We start from the raw sequence: 27,065 nt of genomic DNA, 5'->3' as shown, positions 1-27,065 counted from the left end.
GTATGTAAAAATAATGTGAGTTTGATTAACGACGTTATGACCGTTGTAATCTGAGGGATCTTGTACCTTTAGGCATGGTAAAGTCAAAATGGAAAAATCGTCAGGGAAGTCGTCTAGGTTGTTGTCTGATTGGCTGAGCGTATCCGGTATTAATTTTATGCTTTACTATGCTTGTTTTGCCCTTATCCTACTTATAAATGGCAAAAACATCTTGAAATTTTATCAGCATAGACTTACACTTTTTTAGTTCGTTCATCATCAAGATCTTGACACGTTTTAATCACCATCTCAACAAGCTCCTTTGGATACTTAGATTTCGATGGTTTCTCATTAGTATTCATAGAACAAATCGAAGCCACGAGAACACACTGTTCGATCAAAGTTCTTTTACTTAACTTAATTTAAATTCATAACTCTTACAGGAACGACATCTCGAATTCTCACCAAAGCTTTTGCCGTTAGGAACTTGGCATTGTTCACATCTTCGACCATCCTTAAACTTCCCTCTCGGCAGTAACCATTAGGTCTGTCTGGTCATCAAAATTTTCTCACTATTACCGGGTATTGTTACGTCACAAGTAGTTATTAAGCTGATAACATCTTCTTTGTCTTCATAAATCCATCCCTAATATGAACTTGTCGGAGATCTCTGCAATTAATACTCTTATGTTTCTGGCCAATGCATACTGACATATGTATTAATTATCTCACCAGTTGCTGTTTTAAGCTTTACTGTTGCAGGCGATAATTTAAAATGGCCTCGTACTACTACCGGACGTGCAATAATTCTTGTTGCACCTGTATCTACCAAAAACGAGCTATATTTATTATTGATACGAACCTCGATGTATAAGCTATGAATTCCACCGGAGGACGTAATATTAACAGTTACTATGGGAGCTGTGTTTCTCGAGGTCGGCAGTTGCCCCTTGGTGTCGACCCGTTCTAGTTTTCCGACTGTTGTATCATTTTCTTGCAATTACGGCGAATGTGACCTACGTCACCACAATTCCAACATCTGGGCTAGCGTCTCTTCGGCATCGTGTTACGAACTACTTTTCGTACCATTTCTTCCAGACGTTCATCGTTTGGTTCGTCATCTTCTTCAATGGTTCAATAGCGAGCGCTTCATCTAGAACTTTCGGTCTTGCTAGTCGTAAAGCTTTTTGTAATTCATTGTCTTTTAACCCATTGACGAAGATATCTACAGCAATTTCTTCCAAAATGTTGTCTGGTGCCTCTGGATAAGCTAACCGCTCTATACGAGCAACATCTGCTTCAAACTCTTGCATATTTTCACTTGCTCGTTTAATTCTACTTCTTAGTTGCGCCTTGTAGACTTGTTATAGACGGGAATCTCGGTAACGTTTGTCTAGTAGAGTGAACAAGGTCTGGTAACATTTTTCTTGACCCTTAGAAATAGCTTCAAATTGTCTAAGGTATATGGACCAAGAAGAATTTTCATCAAATGGTGGCAATTTGAATCTCATATGATGTGTCGTTTCGTCTCTAGGTGATTCTTCTTTCACTACCGGATCTAAAACTACTGCATTAACTGGTGGTAGCACTTTCGTATTAGTTATCATGGTCTCTTAATTGTTTAATCTTCTCTTCTACGTCTTCTATCTTGTCGTTTACATTTTTCTGTATCGTATCGAATGTTCTTGAAACTTCCTCAAATTTCTCATTGTTCTGAATACATACTTCTTTAATTTGATATAAGGTTGAATGCTTAAATAAATGAACTTTGATAAAATAAAGGCAGATATCGAGTTTTTATCGAAGTTAATCAATTTCTTCATTTAAAAAACGTTTCTTGGCTTATTTCAGATGCCCCTGAAGATGCTTTGGGGAGCGAAAGTACTTGGGCAAGTTTAATTAATTAATAAAACTGTGCTCGATATCTGCCTTTATTTTATCAAACTTCTTTAATTATTTGTGAAGCCTCGTCGAATCTTCTAGCAACATTTTCGAATTTCTCGTCATTTTTTCTAGCTGCTTCTTTAATAATTTGAGACGTTTCATAGTTTTTTTTTTTGGAAACGTTTTCGAATTTATCATCATTTTTTTTTAGTTTCTTCAATCATTTGCGAGACATTTTAAAAGTTATTATCATTTTTTCTAGAAGATTCTTCAATCATTTGCAAAACATTTTCAAATTTCTCATTAATTTTTGTTAAAACTGTTTCTTCTGCTGATTGAAACTGAAATGTCTCTGGGTCATCTCCATTCTTGTTAAGAACATTCTTTGGTCGTTCTTGAAGGATCTTCTTGGACCCGCTGCAGTCTTCATCGCTTTCTTCTAGTTTCTCACGCAACTGTTTTACTGAAAGTTCTACTAGCAGCATCATATCAACAAACTTAACTCATAGAAGGTCTGCTTATATATAAAAGTTATTATGTACTAGAATATTCTGGAGTAGTCCACCTCTAATTCGTTTGTTTGACGGGTCGATCTCTCTCGCGCTCGATTCATCTGGAAACTTCTCGTCGTCTCGCGATGCAACCGTTATATTGGCTACATCGAATGCATGTTCTTAACACTATGCTCATTCGTGTTGGACTAATAAATTATTTCTTATTTATTTCATATTTTACCATGTGTATAAAATAAGATATACTCAAAACAAATTACAGTCAACATTGAAAAAAATGATTAAAATAGAACAAACACAAACTACATATCATCTAATGTATTTAATATGATTTTTATCATAGGATCTTTTAAGATTTAATAAAAATAAGGATTCCCAACAATCCTGCACTAACTGTAAAGTTTTTATTAACTCTTAATTACATTAACATGATATATACTTTCACGTTTATTTTTATTTTAATGTTTATAAATAATTACTTTATTTTGCAAACAAATATATTAAATACCGTTATAGGTATAAGGTCAGCCATAAAAACGCATGCATAACAAATAACAATTCTATTTTATTCATAAATCACAGTAAAGCAATTATTTTTACTACTAAAATACTATATATTTTATAGTCATACATTATCGTTTATAGTTTACCAATAATAAAATAGGTACACGAGTTGAAAATGGTGTCAACGATTTTACGATCATAATAAAAATATTTGCTCTGTGATGCAGTCATGGTAAACTACCGATTTTTCAAAACTATGGAATGTCTCTCAACGCAAAATTTCAAATTAATAAATAGAACACTTAGTAGAACGCTTAGTGGAACTATAGTGGGACGTATGCCAGTAGGAAGCCCAAGGGAGGCATTGATAGACGAAGTGAAAACCGATGCTAGAAAGATATTAAGGTTGGATAACTGGAAGAGAGTAACCGAGTCCAGTACCCGGGCTGTAGCGCCATTAGAGAGGGAGAGAGACTTCTATCGCATTATCCACTTCAGAGCTAATCAGTTTATAAAAAGACGTGTGCCATGTATTCATGGTGAAAGAAAATAATAGACTTACGGTTTCTACGTCTTTTTCATTCCAAGTCAATTTTAAGGTCCCCCACTTCCTGGTAGGGGTACCAAATATCGACCAAAGCATGTACTGTGAACGAAGACTTCTTAAAGAGCTTCAAGAGCAAAAGGTATTGGTTCATAAGATGGTATGAATTTATTTATTTCATATTAAACATATAATTGTAACGATCCAAAGAACTTATATTTTTTTAAATTCTATTTAATCTACAGAGAAATTGGAGAGAGAAAGCAAGGGACCGAAAAAAATGATGGAAATAACCAAGTTTTTAGAAGCCTACAAGGCCTGTAGCGCTGTTATTTTAATTTAGAACGCCATAATTTTTATGCGACCCTGTAGAACTTACAGCTTAAAAAAGAGATGATCTTTTCATAAAAAAAATCGGTTGCCTGTAAAGTCGGTTTTACGGGCGAAGATTTTACGTGACAACGTCTTTTTCTCGGTAGAATATTTATTGATATGAATATTATTAAATTGCACAATAGGAACAAGGAATTTAATGAAAATAAGAATTGCACAAATTTTAACTATAGAAATATATTTTGTTTACTAAAACATTGTACATGTAAACTTAAACTTAACTAATTTCTATTTGAGTGATTTTGTTGAGGATAGGACGATGATAGGAGAAATATGAAATGAAAGGAAGTGTTTCTGCTGTAATGTGTCTTGAACGCCAAGAACGCTCGAGAAAGACAGAGACCAGTGATGTTCCGTGGAGCTTATCCAATATCGGGAGATGCCTTCGGCAAAATTCGGTAGATTTCGGTAGATCATATGCAATGACGTAAATTATATATATATATATATATATATATATATATATATATATATATATATATATAATATATTATAATACAGTGCGTCCAATTAAGTGAACACCATAATGGAATTTTTTTTAGTTTTATGACCTAAAACCTAAAGTCAATCATCAATTAAATTTTTTGAGCCATATACACGAGGTTTGTCAAAAAATATGAACATAAAATTCATATTTTTTGATAAACTGCCTATATTACTAAAAAAATTTAATATCTGATGATTGTATTCTAAGTTTTAGATCATTCAGAACTTTTTAGAAAGAATAACTTTTTTCCATAAAACTAAAAATAGAAAAGTTTCCCATTATGGTGGCGACTTAATGGTTCAAAAGTTAAAGACCTTAAATAATTATGCTGAACTAATTATTAGAAATAACCATAATTCATTGAATTTTGTTTAATAAATAAAGAATCAAATTATTGGGACCAAATGCTCACATCAGCTATTATGATACAAATAAGGTTTAATAATATTTTGAGAAATAGTTATAGGTCATAATATTTACAGAAAGTTAAAACGTTCTGGTTCAAATAGATGTAACAACCATTATCTGCTAATGGATTAAGTCGGCAGTCAAAGAAAACCGACAGCACACACACCGTCATTTAGCTAATAATTTATCACTTGATACTTGAGATTCTTTGAGAATTGAAGAGACGTGTGTGAATGACTATGATTACGGAATGATGTTTATACAATATGTTATTATTAGGTATAAAATTACGAACTTGAATCTCGGGGTATTTCGCTTTCTTTGCATCTTTGCAAATATATTTTTAAACACTATAGGGAAGTATCAAATGAATTTTAATACAAACGTATTAAAAATACCAAGTATTAGGTTACACTGAAAAGTTTTTTGATGGTAACAGAAATTAAAAGATAAATTGTATTATCCGAATTTATTTTCAAGTCATTGTGATATTTGTTTTAAAATTAGGTAGATTCAAGGGGCAGTTCGGTAGATCGGTAGATAGGAATCAAATTCGGTAGATCTACCGAAAAATCGGTAGACGGAACAACACTGACAGAGACACAAGCACGGAAGCATGCACCGATTCAACGCGCCTAATTCTCTAGTGCTGCGCGCGCAGCGGACCGATCATGTTTGAGTGGGAGAGAGACGCAAGGCATTCGCCGGTCCGGCGGGCCTCTCTCTCGTTCGGTGACTCACTGTAACAGACGTGAGCGGGCGTTACACTTTTTCATGAATGACTCCGAGCCACAACCTAATTTAAGACGTTATCACGTCACAATTGTTTGTTTGATCGACTGTTAAAGGATGACGTTAACGTGTTTTGGAACTATTTTTTATAAGTCGGATTTGATCATACCATCACCCGGTTTTTGTTTTTGACCCTATTCTTGACCTCCGAAGGAATCATATGTTGCGCTATTTGTAAAAATGTCCGTCAGGTAAGCGTAGTAATTTTTGTTTAAACTATGTTCTGCCAGCTTTAGTGTAATAAGGCACTAACATCTTTTTCACTTCTGTACAGAAGGAAAAAATAGAGATCTTCCCTTTCAAATGTACTATTTGGTCGTCCAATTATATTTTTTATCTCTTCTGAAATGAATGTATGTAAGTAGTTACTTCTAGTTGATGTTCCTACTGATGAACTTTTGGAGCATCGATGTAGGACTAAATAGGACACTAACTAGGACTTAATAGGGTCAACGCGGTCTTATACATAATCCACCTTGCTTATCATAATTGGGGATGATTGGAGCCCTTTGTCGAACTATGGATTGTCGTTGACTGGAAATACGTAACTAAATTATTTTAAAATTTTACTATTTTTTTATTTTATTTTAAAATATGTAAGAAGGCTTGATTTGCATGAATCGACTCATTGTCCCTCTTAGTGCGGTCATCCTTAGCTCATTGTCCAACCTGCCATTTCTAAGAAAATGGACAAGTCACTAGAGGGACATCCTCCTTATGTGGGCAGGTGTAGGCCAGGGCTCGCTGAACGAGTACTCTCGTATTGGCGGTAACTCCGGACATTCACATAGGACATGCTCTATAGTTTCGTCTTCTCATTTACAATTCCTGTGTGTCTACTAGCCCCAGTGTGTGGAGGTGTTTGCTTAGTTGACAATGGACCAGTTAAAAAACCAACTGTCAAGCGTAGCGTTTTTCCTGGTCATTCAAAAATACTTCTTTGATGCTGACTTTTCAAGGTAACTTGTCTAAATCCTTGCACTTCTTCCCATCTTTTCACGGTTTGCGTGTGGACATTTGACAATTTCCGCAATTGTTCTAGTTGACCAACCAAAAAGATTCTAAAGATTCTCAGGTCCTAAGATTCTTAGGCCTGCCGCCTTTCTTACGGATAATTGTTCTTCCGTACAATGATATTTAGATACATTTACGGCAAAATAAAGACATGTTTTAAACGCACATCGTACACCAAATATACAGTGATGAGTGCCTTAAGAACCCGCAAAATAACGCAAAAGATAGAAAACATAATACGTTGTGAAATAAAAAGAGATAAAAGTAGTAAAGGTGGGAAATTATCGATAGAAACCTCTAATTTACATTACATTACATTAGGACTATCGATAGTTTCCCACCTTTAGACGTTAGCTTATGAGCTAGTTGACTTCAGTCATAATATTACAAGTATGACGTCGAACAATAACATTTTTTAAATTTCGCATAAAGTAAAAACTGATTGAAGGCAATAAAGCAAATGTAAGTAAACAGTTTAATTAGTAGTAATTTAATAATTAATTCTGTGTTGACGAATACAGAATAACAAGCTATGATAATTCTGTATTGAGAAGAGTGTAAGCGACGTCTGAAATCACAGTTTATTATTGATTAATACTTTAATTTTGGATAAAAACATACTCGTACTTAAACTGTTTTTACTTACATTACGTGATACGTATTACTATGACTGAAGTCAACCAGCTCATAAGCTAACGTCTGAAGGTGGGAAACTTTCGATAGATCTAATGTAATGTAAAGTAAATTATAGCTTTATATTGATAATTTCTCACCTCTACTACTTGCATCTCTTTTTATTTCACAACGTATTATGTTTTCTATCTTTTGCGTTATTTTTCCGGTTCTTAAGGCAAGGCACTCATCCCTGTATAGACATCAGCGCATTCACTTTTTGGTCGTTTTAGTTAAAATTGCATAAACTACTAAAGCGATTTGTTTTAAAAGATTTAATGACATTATTTTAATTATTAAAGTAACATTAGAATAGTCAATAAGACCAGAGACTCATAACTGTCATCGACAGTCACTAATTTGTATATTTAACTTAGATACAACGTTATGTTAAAAAGTGCATTAAATTGCTAATGCAGCCAAGAAGGATACATACACCATTAATAAGATTATGCAACTACAAATATATTCATGAATTCATGAACCTTGTCTTGTTTAGCGAATATTCTCCGCGTTTCTTTTTATCATTAAATTACGTCGAATTCTTAAACTGCAGAAATAAGTTCACGATTGTTTAATACTCGTTAATAAGAACATCTGTTATTAATTAAGTGAACATTTTGAAGGAATTTTGTAAAAAAAATCGCATTATCTTCGGTTGTCGAGTAAATTACTTTATGTAAGATTTGATACAAATGGGACATTTATTATTGGACTTGTACTGAAATAAATCACGTTAATTAACTATAAAGATTAGTCTAGCTATCAGATGTTTTTTTTTAAATCCATTATTTAATTTTGTACGTCCGTGCTGGAAATAGTGCATTCAAAACTGCAAAAGATTTGAGATTTAAAATGTAATATGGAAGGGAATTATGAAATGGAACCAGAGTTTTTTTTCCCAATGGTTTGTGATGACCTCAGCGGAGCTGTTTCGCAGAGCAGTCAACAAAACCATGATAGCCTTGATGATCGCCAACATACGGACCGGATAAGGCACTGAAGAAGAAGAAGAACCAGAGTTTTAACCTTGTTTAAGCTTTACGCTTCTTCAAGGAAGATGTACTCCTCTTTTTTTTTCTTAGGAGTAGTGGTGGTGAGATGAAACGTGGTGAATGACGTTTGAGTGGAAAAGTAGTGGACTACTAAGGAGCTGGGGGGTCAGAAGATGGCGTGTTTGTGTGAACAATGTTTCTGAAGCGCACAAGAGGAATTTGGGTGCACGCCAAAGGAGGTACTTTCAGGGGTTACCAGCCATACAATGGAACGGCTCTTGATCAGCGTTTTTGGTGTGCAGTAGTTAACTGCAATATTTGATAGGGGTTGATTCTAAAATTTCAAAATACTCATCAGGGAGTTCTTGTCCAGTGTTGTGAAGAAGTTTAGCTGGAGGGAACGGAACTTTTCTTTGAGGAAACCTGGTGAGTATTTACCCTCGGCGATTGCATGGAGACTTTAGTATTCGTTTGGCTGTTGTTTGAGGCGGCAATGGTTCTAAGAACATACCTACTGCTGAGGGATAGGATTCTGTCCTTAATTGGTGTTATGTTAGTCAATGTCCAATTATGACATGGAAAGATTTTATTGGAGGTTCTTAGAAAACAAGAAAAACATATTTGTTAACTATAATATATTATGTGTACTATAAAACTACCCTACGTTAAGCTGTGGTGTCCGAGTATTTAGGGAGATGCACTTGAAATAAATTGTGAAAATAAAATACATAACAACAAATAAACAAAACAACTAACAACAAACTTGTGAGGAATACATCAATAACTTATAGATAATAAATAGGGAAGAAATAAATGAAACATTAGCAACTGATGAAAATATACACATTCTAATATCAGAGTTGAAACAGGGAATTAAAAACTCAAAAAGTGGTAAAGCGCCAGGTCCTGATGAAATTCAAGTAAATATACTAAAAATCCTGCATGGCGAAAATATTGAGTGTCTAACCTAATAATAGTCTAATATTCCTGAAGAATGGTTCAAATCTATCTTTTTACCCGTACCTAAGAAAAATAATCCTAAATCTTGCGATGAATACCGATTAATTAGCCTCACGGGCCACAAAAGTTATTCAATAGCGTATATATAAAAAATGTGAACAATTAGGCAACACACAGTTTGGATTTAGGGGGTGGAATGGGAACAAGAGAGGCATTGTAAGCAATGACGGTTCTATTACAAAAATGCAGAGAATATAAATAATAAAAACGAATCCATATATTATATAGATTTTTAAAAAGTGTTTGACAAAGTTTAACATGGTAAACTCATACATGCATTGAAACACATACACCTAGGTCCCAGGGATATTAATTTAATCAAAAATCTATACTACAACCAAACAGCGGTTCTGAGAGTGAAAGATAGTGAGACAAACCCAGTAGAAATTCAAAGAGGAGTCAGACAAGGATGTGTGCTGTCACCACAATTATTTAATTTGTACTCCAACTAATATTTCAGGAGGCACTATGGGAAAGAACTTGAGGTGTAAGAATTGGAGGGACCATTAATACGCAATCATGGCAGAAAATATAGAAGATTTACAAATTCTTATAGAAACCAGAAAGCAAAAAGATGGAATTAAAAATGAATATAGATAAAACCAAATACATGGTGATCTCGAAAAGCACTGTTGACAACATACATCTGACATTGGAGGATCAACCGTAAGAGAGGATCGACAAGTACCTCGGAGCAATTATAAACTCACAGTTAGATCAAGATGAGGAGATAACGGTCAGAATTGAAATAGCTCGAAAAGGATGTTTAGTCAATGTTTACAAACAAGAAATTAAGTAATTGTAAGATATTGAGATTGGGGTTCGTCGAATGTATGGTCACAACCGCTATATGGGGTAGAAGCTTGGACTCTGAAAGCCCATCAACAGATATTTCAAGTTGCAAAAGATAGGGAAGCGTTTAAAGAAGTGATCGCCAATCTTAGTTAGAAGACGGCAAAAAAAGAAGAAGAATTATATATAAAATTAAACTATAAAAAAGGATTCTAGGGTATTTTTGATAATGGACTCATGATCTACTTAAAAAAAGAATCTAAATGTTACGTAATATTGGATCAGATGATTAAAATTTTATTAAGTAGTTTTATGTTGGATAGGGTACAATAAACTTTTGTTAAAATAATATTCGAGACAAATTTCCTTTAATTTCAATGCTATATAAACATAAAACAAAAATTTCTTCGCGGATGATCTAATAGTTATTGAGAAGGATGAGGAACTTAACTATATGATAGAAAAGTTCCAGGTGGAACGTAATAAATATAGCAAAATGTGAATATCACATAATGGGCAAAATGGAAACTTGGAAAAAGATAAAATTACAGCTGTAAAAACATGCAAGTATCCTAGGTGTTTTTCCCTGGATGACCTCTACTATACGCTGGTGGTACTGGAAAGAATTATTGGTCTGTACATATTATCTAAGTTTAAAATATTTAACAAAAGTGTAATGGTGAAAATGGTATATGTTCTTTTCATGATTCCAAACTAATTTTAATTAACACATCTCAACAGCTTGACGTAGTTGAAAGGTTGAAAGTATTTCAAATAAATCAAATAAATTTAAACAAATGTGGTCTTCTGAATTCTTCGTTTTTAAGGTTTGTACCGAGTCTTAATTGAATGACTTGTGTATGGATTCATTTCAACGTTTCGCTATAATTATAATATATATTGTTCCGTCTCATTATAATTCACTTAATGTTATTGTCGATTTTATTTTATTATTTTAGATTCATATCGGTAATTCTTAAAGTTAGGGTAAATTAGATTCCAGAAATCTATTAAGATTTTTTTTTTTGACAGTTTTACATATTTCTGGTGAAAGTTTGTAGATTAAACCCTCCCTTTAGAAAGTAGGTACCCGGCAAATCTGTCGGCTATTGTTGTCGCAGTCGCTGCGTCGTAGATGTTCTGCTAAGGACAATATGAATAAATTTGTAATGTACGTTATTTCCAAAAGAATCTTATAGTTTTTAGAAACGACCCCCCTCCCCTAGGGGCTTCTGTTATACGTTTTGTAATGTATTTTTAGTAGTAGCATTCGACACTCAGTCACTCAGTTCTGTAAACATGTATAGTTAAGCAATAAATAGTTCTATGAAAATTGTCGTCGTATATTACTTTAATTTAATAAAATAATATTTTATAGCAAATATATCTCACGATAAACTACTAATCGTGGGTCGTGACATATATCATGAAGAAGTTATATATTATATAAGTTCTTCATGAGAAAGACGATTCCACGAGCTTACCCAAAATGAGAAAACGAACTGTTTCAGCTGTGGATACGTTAAGTACCTACGTAAGTTAGAATTACTGTGCGCGAATCCCACTCCATCGGACATTGGTTTTCGCCTCTGGGTACGTTGAAAATGACGGCTATTCTATTGTAGCGAAAGATTAAGACACACACACGAACAAACGTGCGCGCGCGCATACAAAGGCGCGCGGACGCGTACGAGTGACGTAAAGAAGACACAGTATAAGTCCAACCTCGAAAGACGAATTAGGTATTTAATCTATATTTATAAATTCTAGCTATTTAAATTTAACAAAGAATGGAAAAGAAAAGTATTCTTGAAGACCATTTGGTTTGAGGGTCTGGCTCTTAAACAAACCACGTATCGTAAATAAACTTTTTATTATCTTTTTGATGGAGTCCAATGTTTCGTGTCTTATGTGTTTTTTTTTCAAGGAAGTTTTTAAAACTTAACTTTTATAAAGAAACGGGAAAATTGTGGATTTATTCACCAAATGTACTCTCTTAAGTAGTGGTGCTTTTGATTGCTTGATCATAGCTCTAAGGCACTTTGACACACACTTTAAAAATACTTTTCTTTTATATTTTTTTATGTCTTATAAGAGTGTACAAAAAAACATATCAGTCTTTTCATTTACATTCATGTTTTGGGGATATACCAGATTTTTCTTCTTTTCTTGACATTAATCTACAAAAAATCAAAATACTTTCTTGTGTTAACGTTCATAAAAATGACATTATCGATATCTTACAACACAAAAATCTGAACAAATATCAAGGAGCAACATCACTACAATGCAGTCTTCGGAGACATAACATCCCCGAACACTTTATTGATTTAACAAGGGTCTTAGGGCACAAATTCGTAGTGTTATATCCCTAGGATAAGGTACAAAGGGGACTGTCGTAACTGAATTCTGAGTGTACCGTACAGTAGAGCAAGTGGATACTCAAGGCAAAAAAGTCGAGCAGGGTGATTTATTACCTAGATCGAATCGTTTAATTATTTCATTACCCATTGTCGTAATAGTTAGAATTAAATTAACAATTATTTTGATAATAAAAATTTAATAGAGGAGTAAATTGTCATTATTGGATATCTTCGATAACCAAAATGCTCAGCTTCCATTAAGTTTTGTTTGGATCTTTTTATCTATTCGATATTTTTTATTTGCTTAGTTAGTATTAATTGAAATAAACGCGAAAAAGCAAAGTAAAAAAAACTCCATGAAGCTAAGCAAGAATCCAAAACTATTCTGTGCTCAAAAATTGGCAGCGCAGCTAAAGATACTTTTAAGCATCTAACGAAGCAAAACAAGCTTTACAAGAGGCTAGAAGAGAGTAGACGCTAAAGCCTGTGAGAAATCCACAAACATAGATACCGGGTATTCACAAAAAATATTTCGCAGGGCGGTCTACAATATCCGTGATTCATTTATGATATTTTGAGGATGTGCCTATATAGTCATAAAAGCTTCGATGTTCTTGCAGATAACATGTAACGATGCTCTGATCGTTTAACAGTTCGAACCGTGGGAGTGTCAATATTTGCGCATCCACTTCTACAACGTGACGGCGAAGTGGGAATCAGAACGGCTATTTAAGGCGTGTGAATAGCGGAATTAGATAGTCTTGTAGCTAGCGCTCTAGGCTCCCTGACTCGCCGGTGTAGTGAACCTGCGAGCCATTCTGGACAGAGAGAGTTCCGTATTGAGGATCATACTCTATCCCTAACCAAGCGGAACCCATCGGTATTCCGTATTGAGCATTACCGTGGATCTGCACAGAATCAACCGGGACAGAGAGATTTCCGTATTGAGGATTATACTCTGTCCTTAGCCAAGCGGAACCCGTCGGCATTGTGTATTGAACATTGCCATGGGTCTACACAGCTAAATATTTTGTTTGCGAGCATATTCGGAGCTTTCGCTGAATTGAAGCGAAAGCGAGTATAAATCTGCGCGCGATCGATTTCCCCCATTTCGTTTCTTATTAGTAGTACTAATTAATTTCTTTTCTTTTATAGACGTTCGCCGAGGACTACGTTCATCACGGGATCCAGACGGGGACGTAGAGTTCGTTTTAGTTTTGTTGATTGTATAAGTATACAACGTAGAATTCCTTTTTATTTTTATTTATTGTAGATATACTAAATTAATAGATTTATTTTTACTTCAAACCTGTGTTTTACTGAGTCTGTCGCCCCGAAAGAGCTACCCATCACAAACAGTAACTCAAAAATTCATCTCTATATATGAATATAGCACCTAAATAGTTCTCTTGATATTTTTAAAAATGCTGCCATTGCTTTCTCTATTGGTCACTTAATATTATATAATTATCTATATTGTTTGTTTCCAATTTGCTTTAATTCCTCTACCTAATTCATATACTGCTCCGTGAAAGATTTTTTTGAATATACGTTAAACAGCAGAAGGGGGCAGTAAGCAAACCTTGTGTTATTCATCCTTTGACCACAAGTCGTCTGATTCTTCTCGATAAATGCTGTTACGTATGGATTCCAATAGACTACTTATAATAATATAATAACATAGATAACCATAATTCATAACAAGCAATTAATATCAAAAATCTGTTCTATTTCTGTAGGGTCTTTACTTCTTTTTCTTAAGATATCGTCTTCTTTGTAAGGTTGGCGATCATCGTAATTATTTGAACTCTGTTCACTTCTGTTCTAAAAAAGATGGTTAGACGAGTAATTAAACCACCCTCTTAGATTGCGCAGTCATGAAAGTTGTCTTTTTCAACGCTACGCTTTCCTAAAATCTTTCGCTACATAAAGAAGCTGGTATTTTGTTCCTCTCATCGCGTGGCCAAGTTATTGCAGACTTTAATTAAGCGCTTCTTATCTTTAAACTTAAATAAAAGAAAGTGTAGGTGTATCATCTTTGCTGGATGGCGCACATCCGAAATGTCTAATTTTACACGGCTTTGACGCATAAATCAGGCTGAATTTGACCGATGTTGGCTTTGAGGACCGCTAGTCTTTGTGGCTTATTCGCATAAGTCTGCGAATTAAGAAAACCCTACAAGAAAGAGTCTAACGAGGTAAATTAGCACCAAAAGTCAGTGGTGCAGAATGTTCAACGTGTCCATTTCATTCCATTCAATACCATTCAGGCCAAAAGAACTTGGTAATCATCGACCTATAGCACTGGTGATGATCTCGCTAAATCTATTCTCAAATAAGTATGGACCGATGGCGCTGCCATTCCAAAATCCACTACAAACATCGAATTTTTGGGATGCAGTGGACGCTTTTGGATGGTGGAACTGGATTGAAATGATATCGTCCCAAATTCGACAATTCTGTTTGTTAGCGTACGTATTAATACAAAGATGGGCCTCATCTCTGAAGATGATTTTTGGATGAAAATTGGGGTCAGTTTCCAGCTGCCCCCAAAGCCCATTCAGCGAACACATGTCGTTGTATAATGGTCGGTTAGCTCAAAAGTCACAACGCGACACGTTTTTGACCTTAAATTTGTCCACCAAACTGCGAATAGTTCTCTCTTAGATAGAAAATAGACTTAATCATATGGCCGCACCAACTATTTAAAGTTCGAAAGTTCCTATGAAAGATCCTGCACGTATCACTAATTATAAGGACTATACTGCATGATAGTCTAATCTTTTCTGTTTTCCACCAGAGTCTAGTTTGTCTATTTATCATTCTTGTATTAGAATTAAATTATTTTCATGGTCATCCCACTGATTATCGTCCCATTTGCAAAAAGTTTTCGACATTCTTGCTGCGCAATCTGTTCAAATTATCTGTCTGATCTATGTGAATAATGACATACGCGGCAGAAACACAACCTGACACAGAGAGGACAAAAAGGATATTAGAAACAGCAGAGATAACAGAAAAATTGATAGCAAGACACTATGGGACAGAGCTAGAAGTACAGATATACGACGTAGATGCAAGGTGAAGGACAGAACTTTGTAAAAAATAGAAGAGTAGAATGGAACGATCATATAAGCCGAATGACAACAAATAGAGTAGTAAAGACGGCAAGAGACGGTTCCCCAATAGGAAGACGATCAGTAAGTAGACCACGATAACGATGGAACGACAACTTACTGAAGGCACATTGAATATTGAATAACAGACAGAGTCATGTCTACATAAAAAGAAGAAGAAGAAGATCTATATGAATATTATTATTCTCCACTTCACGACTGTGATCTCAATGAGTTTGATCTCAATGAGTAAGTTTTTATATTGTTTCTATTATTGTAATGTTGGGTCATAAAACAAGCACAACTGGTTAACTTCTCGCAAATATACTCAACATTTTATTATCTCAGCTGAGAAGATATCGCCGTGTTGCTACAACAGTGTTGTATAATAAACCAATCCGAGTAGTTAATAACGCACTTTTGCTGCTCTTGAATCTGACAACTTAAGTTGTTCGACATCATTGAGAACAATGGGCCATTTAAAACAATTTCGATCCTTATGTATCATTCAGTTTGGTAATGCCGCCACTCGCCGTCTTTCTTGGTTTTATAACTTGCGACAAATAAAAAAGAAATCATCATGACCGTGACCTAACTAAGTTTGGCTCGACCGGTTTTTTTTTCTGTACAGTAAAAGGGTGTGGTTCTGGCCATCGATGCATTTATAGTCCAGGCAGTCATTTAAAAAAGTCATTAATTACAAAAATAATAAAATGAATCTAACACTTTTTGAATATAGCAATAAAGAGACAAAATAAATCATTCGAAGCGACATTAATATCAAAAAAAGTTAATAGGAAAAGCTGAACTTTTTTATTTGTTTCAAATAGGTAACTTTTTTATCCTTTCAAACAACTATATTTCAGCAACCATACATCTGTTATTATGAAATATAAAAATATATATTTTTAAATTTAAAATGAGAAAAAATATTTTTTAGAAAACCCAAAAAGAAAATTGCAAACCTTTTGCGTGAACAGTGAAGAAAAATAAAAAAGTAACAAAATATACGGAAAGTAACTAAATATACACTTTATAGACTTTCATAAATCACAGCTCTAGAAAAGGATAACATTTAGAAGAAAACAAGAAATCGGACTTGGAATAACACATCCACTATGATGGACTCAAAACTACCAATAAAAATAAATGTTCATAACAAACAAAATTTCAGTTTAAATATATTTATTTTGACGTTTCGATTTCGACTTCGGAAATCGTGCTCCAAATATAAATTAAACAATTTGTTTTGTTGGTAGTACAAAAAATTCTTCTATCCACAGTAAATACACATCATTGGCATGATGCCTATCCACCTTATTCGTGTCTTCGACTCTATTGCTGACTCTCACTTAGCTGACTCGTATAATACTGTTACGAACATGCATTCGGCCTGACTCCCATGTAACGGTTGCATCTCGAAAGCGACTAGAAGCTTCCAGCAATATCGAGCGCGGCAGAGATCGACCCGTCAAAGAAGCGAATTAGAGATGGACTACTCCAGAAAATTCTAGTACATAATAACTTTTATATATATGTAACGTTGTTATGACTTGAGTTCAGTTGATAAGATATTTTCGTGCTGTAAACTTATAAATATTTAAATATTTATATAAACTCGAACCGCTCGTTTTATTTATCTCGCTACAATACGTTAAAACCATGTAAGATGTACGATATCCGGTTTCAAATTAAATTCTGATAACCAGTTAGTAATGCTCAACAAGTTTTCGTTTTAATATTGTATTGCAATAGTATGCATTATATGGTACTTATACAGTAAATTTACCGAAAACTACAAAACAACTGAGAGGGAAACAAATTTTAATATAAACTGCCTTTATGATGAAAGCACACGAAAACTATATCAAAACAGACCAGACCAGAGACTTGATAATGCATATATGTAAAACACGACACAAATTTACTTAATGCCCACATAGAATAATCGCTAAAGGGAGCTGCGTATTGCTGTCTGAAAACAGAACCTACATCAGAGCATAATATTAAGTGGGGAATTAGAACGAAAGTAGCAGATAAAACAACGAGCGTATCACAAATGGCTTACTTCATAAGAAGTAGACGATAACAACCAATAAAGCAATCAACAAAGAATTTTTAAAAGAATGGTTATAAGACATAAAAATCAAATATGGGAACGAAAATGCGAGGAAATGGATTCATGTCTAGGTGGAACTACGTCTTCGGAGGTTTGGAGATTCATATGAAATCTAAGGAGGGAGGACATAAATACAACAAACCTACAAACGATCAACATCAATGTATTTAAAAGTCATACGCCAAAAAGCTACAAGAGTCCAAACCTGAATAATATATCCAACACACAACCAGAAAAATACCAAAACCCATGAACCAGAAATAAATATTGGAGCCAACTTAACTACCAAAATCTGTACATTTTCAAAATCAAAAGAATGGCTATTTTCCAGATAATCCTTAGGGTGTTGTGTTTAATTTGTTGGTTTGATGTCTGTGTGCAACGACTCTACTATGCAGATATTGGTGTGTTTGCCCAATATGTGTTGAATTGCAGAATTTACAATAACATCCGATTGATCTTTATTAACACGATGTTAATAGCTTGCATATATATATATATATATATATATATATATATATATATATATATATATATATATATATATATATATATATATATATATATAATAGCAAGATAATATTCAAAAAAATAAATTACGATTCTGGAACAAACACTTACGAGAAGCTGTAGAAGAGAAATTGAATAGTATCTATCATGGAGACAAAAATTTACAAGGCTTGTCAAAGACTATCAAATCAAATACTACCAAAAAATTGCTCAATCAATCCAAGAGGCAAAAGGCCATATACGATGGCCATGAGAAAATGGTCATACTGCCATCGTGAACACGCATCAGGCAAAGTAATGTAATAATAAAATTCGATGTCATTTTTACCGGAGAGGTCTTTTCGAATTGTTTGAAGCCAATTGCATCATCTTAAACCCTGTTTCAGGTAACTAGTGTCGATGCACACTAGCCCAGATGGACCTAAAATGCCCGCGTTGGTGCCGAGAATCGGAACTCGAGGGCTTTCGCTTAGAATTCTGTATCCTGACCGCTAAACTACGGTCCTACGGTCGCCACAATCCCTGTAGTGAAGAAGAAGGAACACACACATGGAGACTTACATACCCGTAGGAATATTTGGGCATCATCCGAGAGAGCCCAAATGCTCCCCAGGCACTCCTCCACGACCCCCCGCATAGCACCTTATTCCTTCTCACCGAACGGTGTCGTATGATACTAACAGATCAACAAGATATTTTTAAGTAACATAAAAGCGTGTTTAATAAGGATATAGGTACAGCGTTAATAGTAGCCTTAGTAATGCATCCTGAAAAATTTTTCAGTTTATTGTGTTTTTCGTTTATTATAATAATTATTATTCACGAATTTATCAAAACGTTCATTAGGTTTCTCAGCTCTACTATTGATTTACTAAAGATTCTAGGGCTTATAGCTTTTATTAATTATTATCGTTTTATCAAATCGTACAAGGTTTATCATAAATCCCATATTAGATTGTAAAAACAACAACTATTCATTTTCGATTCAAACGTTGTTAGCAATAACACCAAACTCCTTATTTAATATTTTAAATATTACTGATATAACTTTATAACTAGGTATTTATTTCTACTAAATTCGTTAATTAAATATATTTAACATTGAACTTGATAACTCTTTTTTATTTGATCAGACACAGTAATATTACCACGATCTATTATTATCAATTTGTTTACTAAACCAAACAACCTCAAACGTAGTAATTAACTACATTTCACAAACCCATAATGTATATTCACCGGAATAATTATTAGTTTTAAGGTTGTTAATTAATTCACTATTTGATTATAATAGTTTTATTGTTACAATGATTTATTTGTTTTGCTCCTATTACGTTATTTTTATTAGTACATAAAAGTGATAAATGATATGATAAAAGGAGGCTGTTCATTTGTAGTCGGTTTCAAAACTCAATTTATTAATTCGTTTCTATAATATGTTAATTAAGTTGACTTTAAATGATTAAAAAAAAAAGTAAATATATAATGTACATAAACTATTCTGTTTGCATTTAATTTTATAAACTGCTTTTAGACCTAGAGATTTATAATTAAAATTGGATCTTTTTATAATTAATAAATTAAACGAACATACCACACCATTCTATTAGGATCGTGCAACTAGACGAAAATACAAATCCCATCCCCATTAAGAGAGGAGTGAGACAAGAAGACGTAATATCGCCAAAGCTTTTCAACCTAGGACGTCTTCAAAACTACAAATTGGTCAACCTATGGCATTAACATAGTTCCAGTATCGCAAAGACTGCCCTAGAGTGGAATTCCCAAGGAAAAAGAAAAAGAGGTCGCCCAGTACAAACTTGGAGAAGATCCATCATGGACGAGATAAGAGGCCAAGGAAAGTCTTGGAATGAGGTGAAGGCCTTAGCGCAAAACAGAACCCGATGGCGCGTTTTCACTGAAGCTCTATGCTCCACTTAGGAAATATGTTGCTCAGGATAGAGACCGATGGAAGGAGTTGGGAGAGGCCTGTGTCCAAACATGGACGACAGAAAGCTAAGAAGAAGAGAAGAAGAAGACCACACCATTCGATAAGGCCCGACAATTATATATAAGGGCATAATTTTCAAACAGTTGAAAAATTTAATTTCGTGTATGGATAAAAGCATTGATTTCTTATGCAGAAAAATATTTTCAAATAAAATAACAACTCTGTAAGTATTATTTGTTCTCTGCCCTGTCAAAAACAACTTGTAAAACATGGCCCCATAGATACAAATGATGCTGGCTGCTGTTGTTACCACAATTCAGCAGCTGTCCGGAAAACATAACAAAAGTTCCCAAAATCGTTTTCGCCGATCATAAATAAAATTTACGTTATGTAGTAGAGAAATATAAGATATCAGAAAACAGCGTATTAATTAACCATTCTGTTTATTGTACATTTCTACTGTTTGCAAAGTGGGAAGGTTTCATAGTAGTCGATTAAAAACAGCCACGAATCTATGATCTCTAGTGTTGTTTTTAACCGTTTGAACATACTAAACATAAGATTTCTGTTAACATGTATCCACATTCCACTCCAAAATCAAAACAGAAGAACTGAGCGGATTGCAGATAACAGTTAAAAAAGACCAAAGAAGCAAATATTAGCTTGCAGGACTTTGGCTTCCATATTTTGGGATCAGCAAAGAACTTTCTTCCTCGTCTACGTTTAAAAATAATAAATCATCATGAGTTAATGTTGTGTAGCGTTATTGGTGCTTTTGAAGAACGAAATTTCGAGGAAATGACAACTTGCGAAGAACAAAACATTGCTCTTTCACAATGCGCGCATAATATCCTTCAGATTTGACCATTTTACTACCTTACCCTACTACAGATCTTAAAAAAAAGCCACAGGGATTTATGGGGAACGTTACAGAGAACGTATTTGGAAACAGGTGTATTGTCAGGCCAAATATAAATGGTTTTACGATAATAACATCGAATTTTTTCAGTCTATCACCTTAGAGAGACAACTATGGACAAAGTGTTACAAAGTAGTTTGGTCCAGTATCTACTGAGTGTAGTATTAAGAAGTTAACATTATATGGCAGTTGGTAGTATGCCATATAACCGTTGGTAGAAGTGATAGGAAATAAACCAAGCATTAATTAATAATACAATATCAGAATGAACCGTTAAAACAAAGTAGAGATCATTGATTGGAGGTAAGATCAAAAACAGAGCTTGTAACGACCTTATATCTAACATAAAAAGAACCGTGTGAGAAAAACAAAATACTCCGAAATAACAAACGATATAAAAACTAATACAAAATTGAGATTTTCCATACTTCTATCGGAATCTTTATTTTATTGCAAAATTAATTCCAGCATTTCTTCTGGTTTTATCTACTAATTTCTATAGGATTTTCAAAGTGGCAATGATGAGTAGATGTATTATATAAAGTTTTGTTTTTATTGTTAAAATTTTGTATTTCTTATAGTACGTTATTTCATGTTTGTTCATTTCAAACATTAAACAATTTGGCATATTTCAAAGTGAAGTCTAAGCAGCAATTAAAAGAAACATAATATGCTGCCAGTCTCTTGAGAAGCTTGGTTTTCATAGTTTTCCTTTATGCTTCTAAATGGTGTTATTTTGGAGCTGATTGCTTAGAAAAACTGGTGGCCCGAAGAATAATAAAACCCAATTTAACAAAATAGTAAAAAAAAAGAGCAAGAACGCAAGTAACGGAACAAATAATATACTATTTTGAGCAGTTTTTTCGAAGAGATGTTCTGGAAAAGCTTGGAAAATTAACAGGAAACGTTATTGGTATTTGATTTGGAGGTAAAATCTTCGTTTTGCTTATCGTGTAGAAAAAAGATAGCAGAGCTGTTACCAATTATGAAAAGCTCAGAAGTAAAAGATATAGAGGCAGAGTCCCGACAAAATACAGGAACCACATTGACAATTATAGGTCAGAAGGAGAAGGACCCTCATGGAGAGAAATGGGGGAATATCGGAAAGATCAGCTCAACCAGTCATTATGTTACGATACCTATACTAGGTTAACTGTTAAGAGTATAAGAATTTTTACATGACGTTTGTTTGGCTGTTTTACCAAAAATATCTGATGCCAACTAGTGACCTTCAATATTAGATTGGTCCCTATTTGATTTATGTAGAAGGTGCCAATATCGTACTTACAAAGGTTTTGTCACGGCCATCGATATACGAAAACAAGTATTTTCTTACCTCGCATTTTTTGCGAATCGTCTTATCTAATGAAGTCAAACAGCACGAAATCCGTATGATGGATGGCAAGTTGTAAGGGATATTAATATTTCTGTTCGTATATACAAATGTATATTCGTAATGTCTAAAGAACTTACCTTTATTTGATAGGAGTTCAGCTTATTCTTTGGAAGAGCATTAAATGAACTGAAATCAAGTCTTCTTGTAAAAATACCATTGGCCCCTCCTCCAACACTGCAATAAAAACAAAAAGTAATTAAATTAAGTTTTTTAGTATATATCATTATTTCGTAAGATAATAAATTTATACCAAGTAAATTGATATATTTCATTTTAATGTAAAAAATCATTTAAAAAAGCTTCTGCTGGTGTTCTTGTTATTTGTTTTTCTATATACAAAAAAATACAAAAGGGAAATTCCCTTTGCATATTGTTTATCGTGAAAAGGGTAAACTACAAATATCTTTATAGTCCAGGTTGTGCGGCCGTTCCCGTAGGAAAAATGTTTCTGATTTGGTTTCTTTGCGGATTCCTGTTCAAAAATGTCCCCAATAAATAAATCTGAAGTGTGCCGGCCAAATTTTAGGGCAGAAATTCTTTACACAATTTTTTTAAACAAATTTCAAAAAATCACCTTTTTGCTTTATTTTTTTTTAGATTTTTTGGGTAATTAAAAATAAAATATGTCTCCCCTCCTGTCTTTTCTAAAGTTGATAGTTTTTTAAGCATCGAGTTAGAATCTATGGAGAAGCTATGAGCATATTAACGTATGTACTAAAAACGGCGTAGGTGGGCGTGGCTAACTGTGATATCAATATGGCGGTGGGATCATGGCCGGACTCAATAATATTAAAACTACTATAAAAATATGACTAGTTATTCAAAAGATTTAATCATAATCTAAAAAAGTGCAATACATTTTTAATAAACTATGATTTATTTATCCCGCGGTAAACACTAAAAACACGATATATTATACATAAAGATAAATTAATACAGTCAAATACTATTAATTTATTCTCTGAAGTACGGGCCATTACTTTGTTTACATATTTGTATACTAACCTGTAGAAAGTTATTCCTGAAGATTTTTTATTAACATTGCTTCTGCCACTGCAACTACGTTGAGAACAAGAAACCATTATTATGCACTATCACAATATATTATTACAGTTTCTATAAAAGTATTATAAAACTAAAAATATTCGAAAAACAACAAACGTAAATAAACATATACGATCTGTCAAAAGTGTCAAAACAATATGGCCGAAGTGAGGTCGTTTTTAGTTACGTGATTCCCTCTCCATAGATTCTAAGTCGATGTTTTTAAGTCATGAGATTTAAAATCTGAAAAATGCGAAAATGCGCATTTTCGAGGATTAAAAACATATGTAAATTGTTATTTTTGAGGTTATTAAGTGCCTAAATTAAAGTTTAAACATTCAGTTTCAAAATTCTGAAGAGAAATCGGGACTTATTTCAATTTAGACAGTTGTTTTTTTAACCACCGTTACACGCGCTATGAGCAAATCCCTCACCATATTTATTTATAAGCTAATACGATAATCTTGACCATCAAGCGACGATCCAAGAAATCCAGGAAGGAATGCCACAGGGCAGCATTTTATCTCCTATATTATATAACATTTTTGTTTCAGACCTTCCAACAGATCCAAGGACTTCTACAGCCCTGTATGCAGACGACACAGCAGTGTATGCATCCGGAAAAGACGAAAGAAGAATCATAGATGACATGGAGAACCATCTGGAAAAAATCACGGACTACACCGAAAAATGGAAAATCAAGATCAACGCCGAAAAGACGCAGTTCATCATATTCACCCAGGAAAAACGACCACCACGGAACGAGATCACAGTAGGAGGCAACAGAATTCAGGAATCAGAGACGGTCAAATACTTAGGAGTCCACCTCGACAGAAGACTCAACTTCCGGGTGCATACACAAAAAACAAAGGTAAAAGCTAACACAGCTAAAAAACTAATACTTCCTTTCATTTTTAGGTCCAGTCCACTTTCGAAGGCAAAGAAAATTCAACTCTACCAAGCATATGTTAGGTCGGTGATTCTGTATGCAGTACCAATGTTGAGCTCCATTGCGGAATCACACTGGAAAAAGTTTCATGCTACCGAATCATCGACGGAGCATCATGGGAGGATAGAGTTACCAACGCGACAATTAGGAACAGATTAGGATACACGCCACTAAGGGAGGTGGCCGAGAACAGAACCCGGTGGTTCTTCAACCAGGCCACACGAAGACTACGTAAGACCAGGGATATCCTCGAGAAGAACAGGATCCAGAGGATATTTAGATCCACCCATAGACTGATCGACCACCTGATCAGGGTCTAGAAAACCAGGCATGCAGGGAAGTAGGTACGTTTGCCGATACAAGTACCTACAGAAGCAGACGAGGACACCACCAAGGAAAATCCAGGAACCGAGAGGAAGAAACAACAAACGCTGGCGGTGCAAAAGCGGTACGCCGAAGAAAGAAGGCTGAAATTTTTTAAGTTTGACATGTAAATATATATTTTTAAGGCAATAAACGTTTTTATTTTTATTTTTATTTTTATTTTATTTTACTGACCATCAAGGAATTCGTTAGCATCGTTCCCAAGACGTTACAGAATATCTCAGGTCGAGGCGGTACTTGATCGAAGTGAGAGCCCTCTTTAGGTGGAGGTTACTCCTCACTGAGCGTGCGATCACGTTTTTCTAATTTAAAAAAAACTTTAATGTTTTTGTTTAATATTATTTGTGCAAGTTTAAGATTCCATTAAAATATTATTGTTGTTAGGTTAGGAAGCCATAGCCATTTTTAATTTGTGTCGTTTCAACATACAGCAGAGTCTCTAGAAATGAAACGGGAATCATAAATGTACCTCTTATCCTAAGAGAAAGGACCGAAAAGCTCGAAAAAATTGTGAAAACCCAATTTGTAACAAACGATCTAATACCATCGTCTTTTTTGACTTTAATGATTATGATAATGTCTTGACGATTTTTTAATGTAAACACTAAATTAAGACAAATATAAACACTGCTTTTGTTAAAAACAAACACAAAGTAAAATTGTTTGCTTATAATATATAAACAATATGTAAAATATATGCAAAAATTTGATATCTAGTCACCCTATTGTCTCGCTATCTCAATAATATTGGTTTTCGTAACAATAACCGATCCAGTGATCCGTAAAGGTTTTGATCCAGCAGAAATTAATATAAAATATAAATAAATATGTAAGTTTTTTATTATTTCATTCTTTTCCATGTAGCCATTGATAAAATTCTTCGCTAATATGTTTAACAAGATCAACGATTCCAATCTTTTCATATTGGCTCCCAAACTGGTTAACGAAATGTTGTCAGTATTTAACACTGTTTAATGACCTGGCTTATCAATAAGTACATCGAGATGACATTTGAGAAAAAAAACTGGTCCTTATAAATAATAAAAAAAATTCAATTCTAAATATTCCCGAAGTGTAATTGCATACCTCAACCGGTTTTCGAAACGATCATTTAAGAAATTAACAAAACTGGCACATAAGTGCGTTAACGTTATAAGATAGACGAACCAGTGGCGCCCGTAATGAATTTTTTCTAATAAGCTTTTAAAGAATAAATACTAAAGACAACTCCGGACATTTTGTTACAAAATAGGTACGTCAGACGTTATAGAATGGTTATATTTATGGTTATATTTTGTGGTTCGGTTTAAGAGTGTAGGCGCAAAATTTTGGGCCAATGCTTTTTAAATGCAGTCGTTTTTTTCGAATCGTGAGAAAACTAATAAATATTTTAAAAAAATTTAAACGCAGAATAAAAGATTACATTATTACCGAGGGCCGAAAGCCCCTGAAAACTTCTATAATGTTTATTTTAGTAAGTTACAGGGGTGTAATCTTTCATTCTGCGTTTAAATTTTTAAAAAATATTTATTAGTTTCTCAGGATTCGAAAAAAAAAAATAAATGCATTTAAAAAGCATTGGCCCGAAATTTTGCGCCTACGCTCGTAACACAATGGGATTACAAAGTTTTAACATTTTACAATATCTATGCTTCCGGGTTGAACCGCGTCAATTATCACTGCGCCGAGCTTTCGACATCCTCTCTGTATACAAAAATGCTCAATCCCAAAAGGCAAACGTGCGCAATTGCAGCAAGAATGACGTCATAACTAATATTCCCGACTATCGATCTCAACCATCTGATAACGTAGTTGTATTGCTTCTTAAGTTCGGTAATTGTGGTATAGAAAATATTAGTTAAATGCCAAAAGAATGAAATATTAAGTTCTAACTTAGCTATACTCAAATATCATAATATATGTTACATAATCTATCTATCTATACAGCCCTTGCTGTCCAATTTTGGACATAGGCCTCCTCTTCCTTCTTCCACGTCTCTCTATTGTAGGCAGTTTGTATCCACTTCGGGCCTGCGTGTTTCGTTAAGTCATCTGACCATCTCATTTGTGGCCTTCCTCTTTTTCGTTTGAAACTATATGGTCTCCAGTGTATAATCATCTTATTCCATCTGTCGTCTTTCTGTCTTATGGTATGTCCAGCGAACTTCCACTTAAGGTTTGCTATCTGCGTTAATACATCGGCCACTTTTGTTTTGTTGCGGATCCAAGTATTTCTTCTCTTGTCTGATAGCCTGATGTTCAGCACTTGCCTTTCCGTGGCTCTTTGGGTCTTTGCTATTTTTTCAATGTTTTCCTTT

General features: G+C 34.1%; 1 protein-coding gene across 1 annotated transcript in view; it reads right to left on the bottom strand.

Annotated features, from left to right (window-relative positions):
• heca (hdc homolog, cell cycle regulator) overlaps positions 1 to 27,065 on the bottom strand; it is an 821,779-nt gene that overhangs the window by 500,680 nt on the left and 294,034 nt on the right. Inside the window, exon 2 of the mRNA XM_072538543.1 lies at positions 22,448 to 22,544. Coding sequence (XP_072394644.1) covers positions 22,448 to 22,544 — 97 coding nt within the window. The remainder of the gene's footprint in view (positions 1 to 22,447; positions 22,545 to 27,065) is intronic.

The sequence above is a fragment of the Diabrotica undecimpunctata genome, chromosome 7, assembly GCF_040954645.1.
Source record: "Diabrotica undecimpunctata isolate CICGRU chromosome 7, icDiaUnde3, whole genome shotgun sequence".
NCBI classification, from domain to species: Eukaryota; Metazoa; Arthropoda; class Insecta; order Coleoptera; family Chrysomelidae; genus Diabrotica; species Diabrotica undecimpunctata.
The sequence above is the reverse complement of the archived record's forward strand: the minus strand, read 5'-3'. Positions and strand labels throughout refer to the sequence as shown.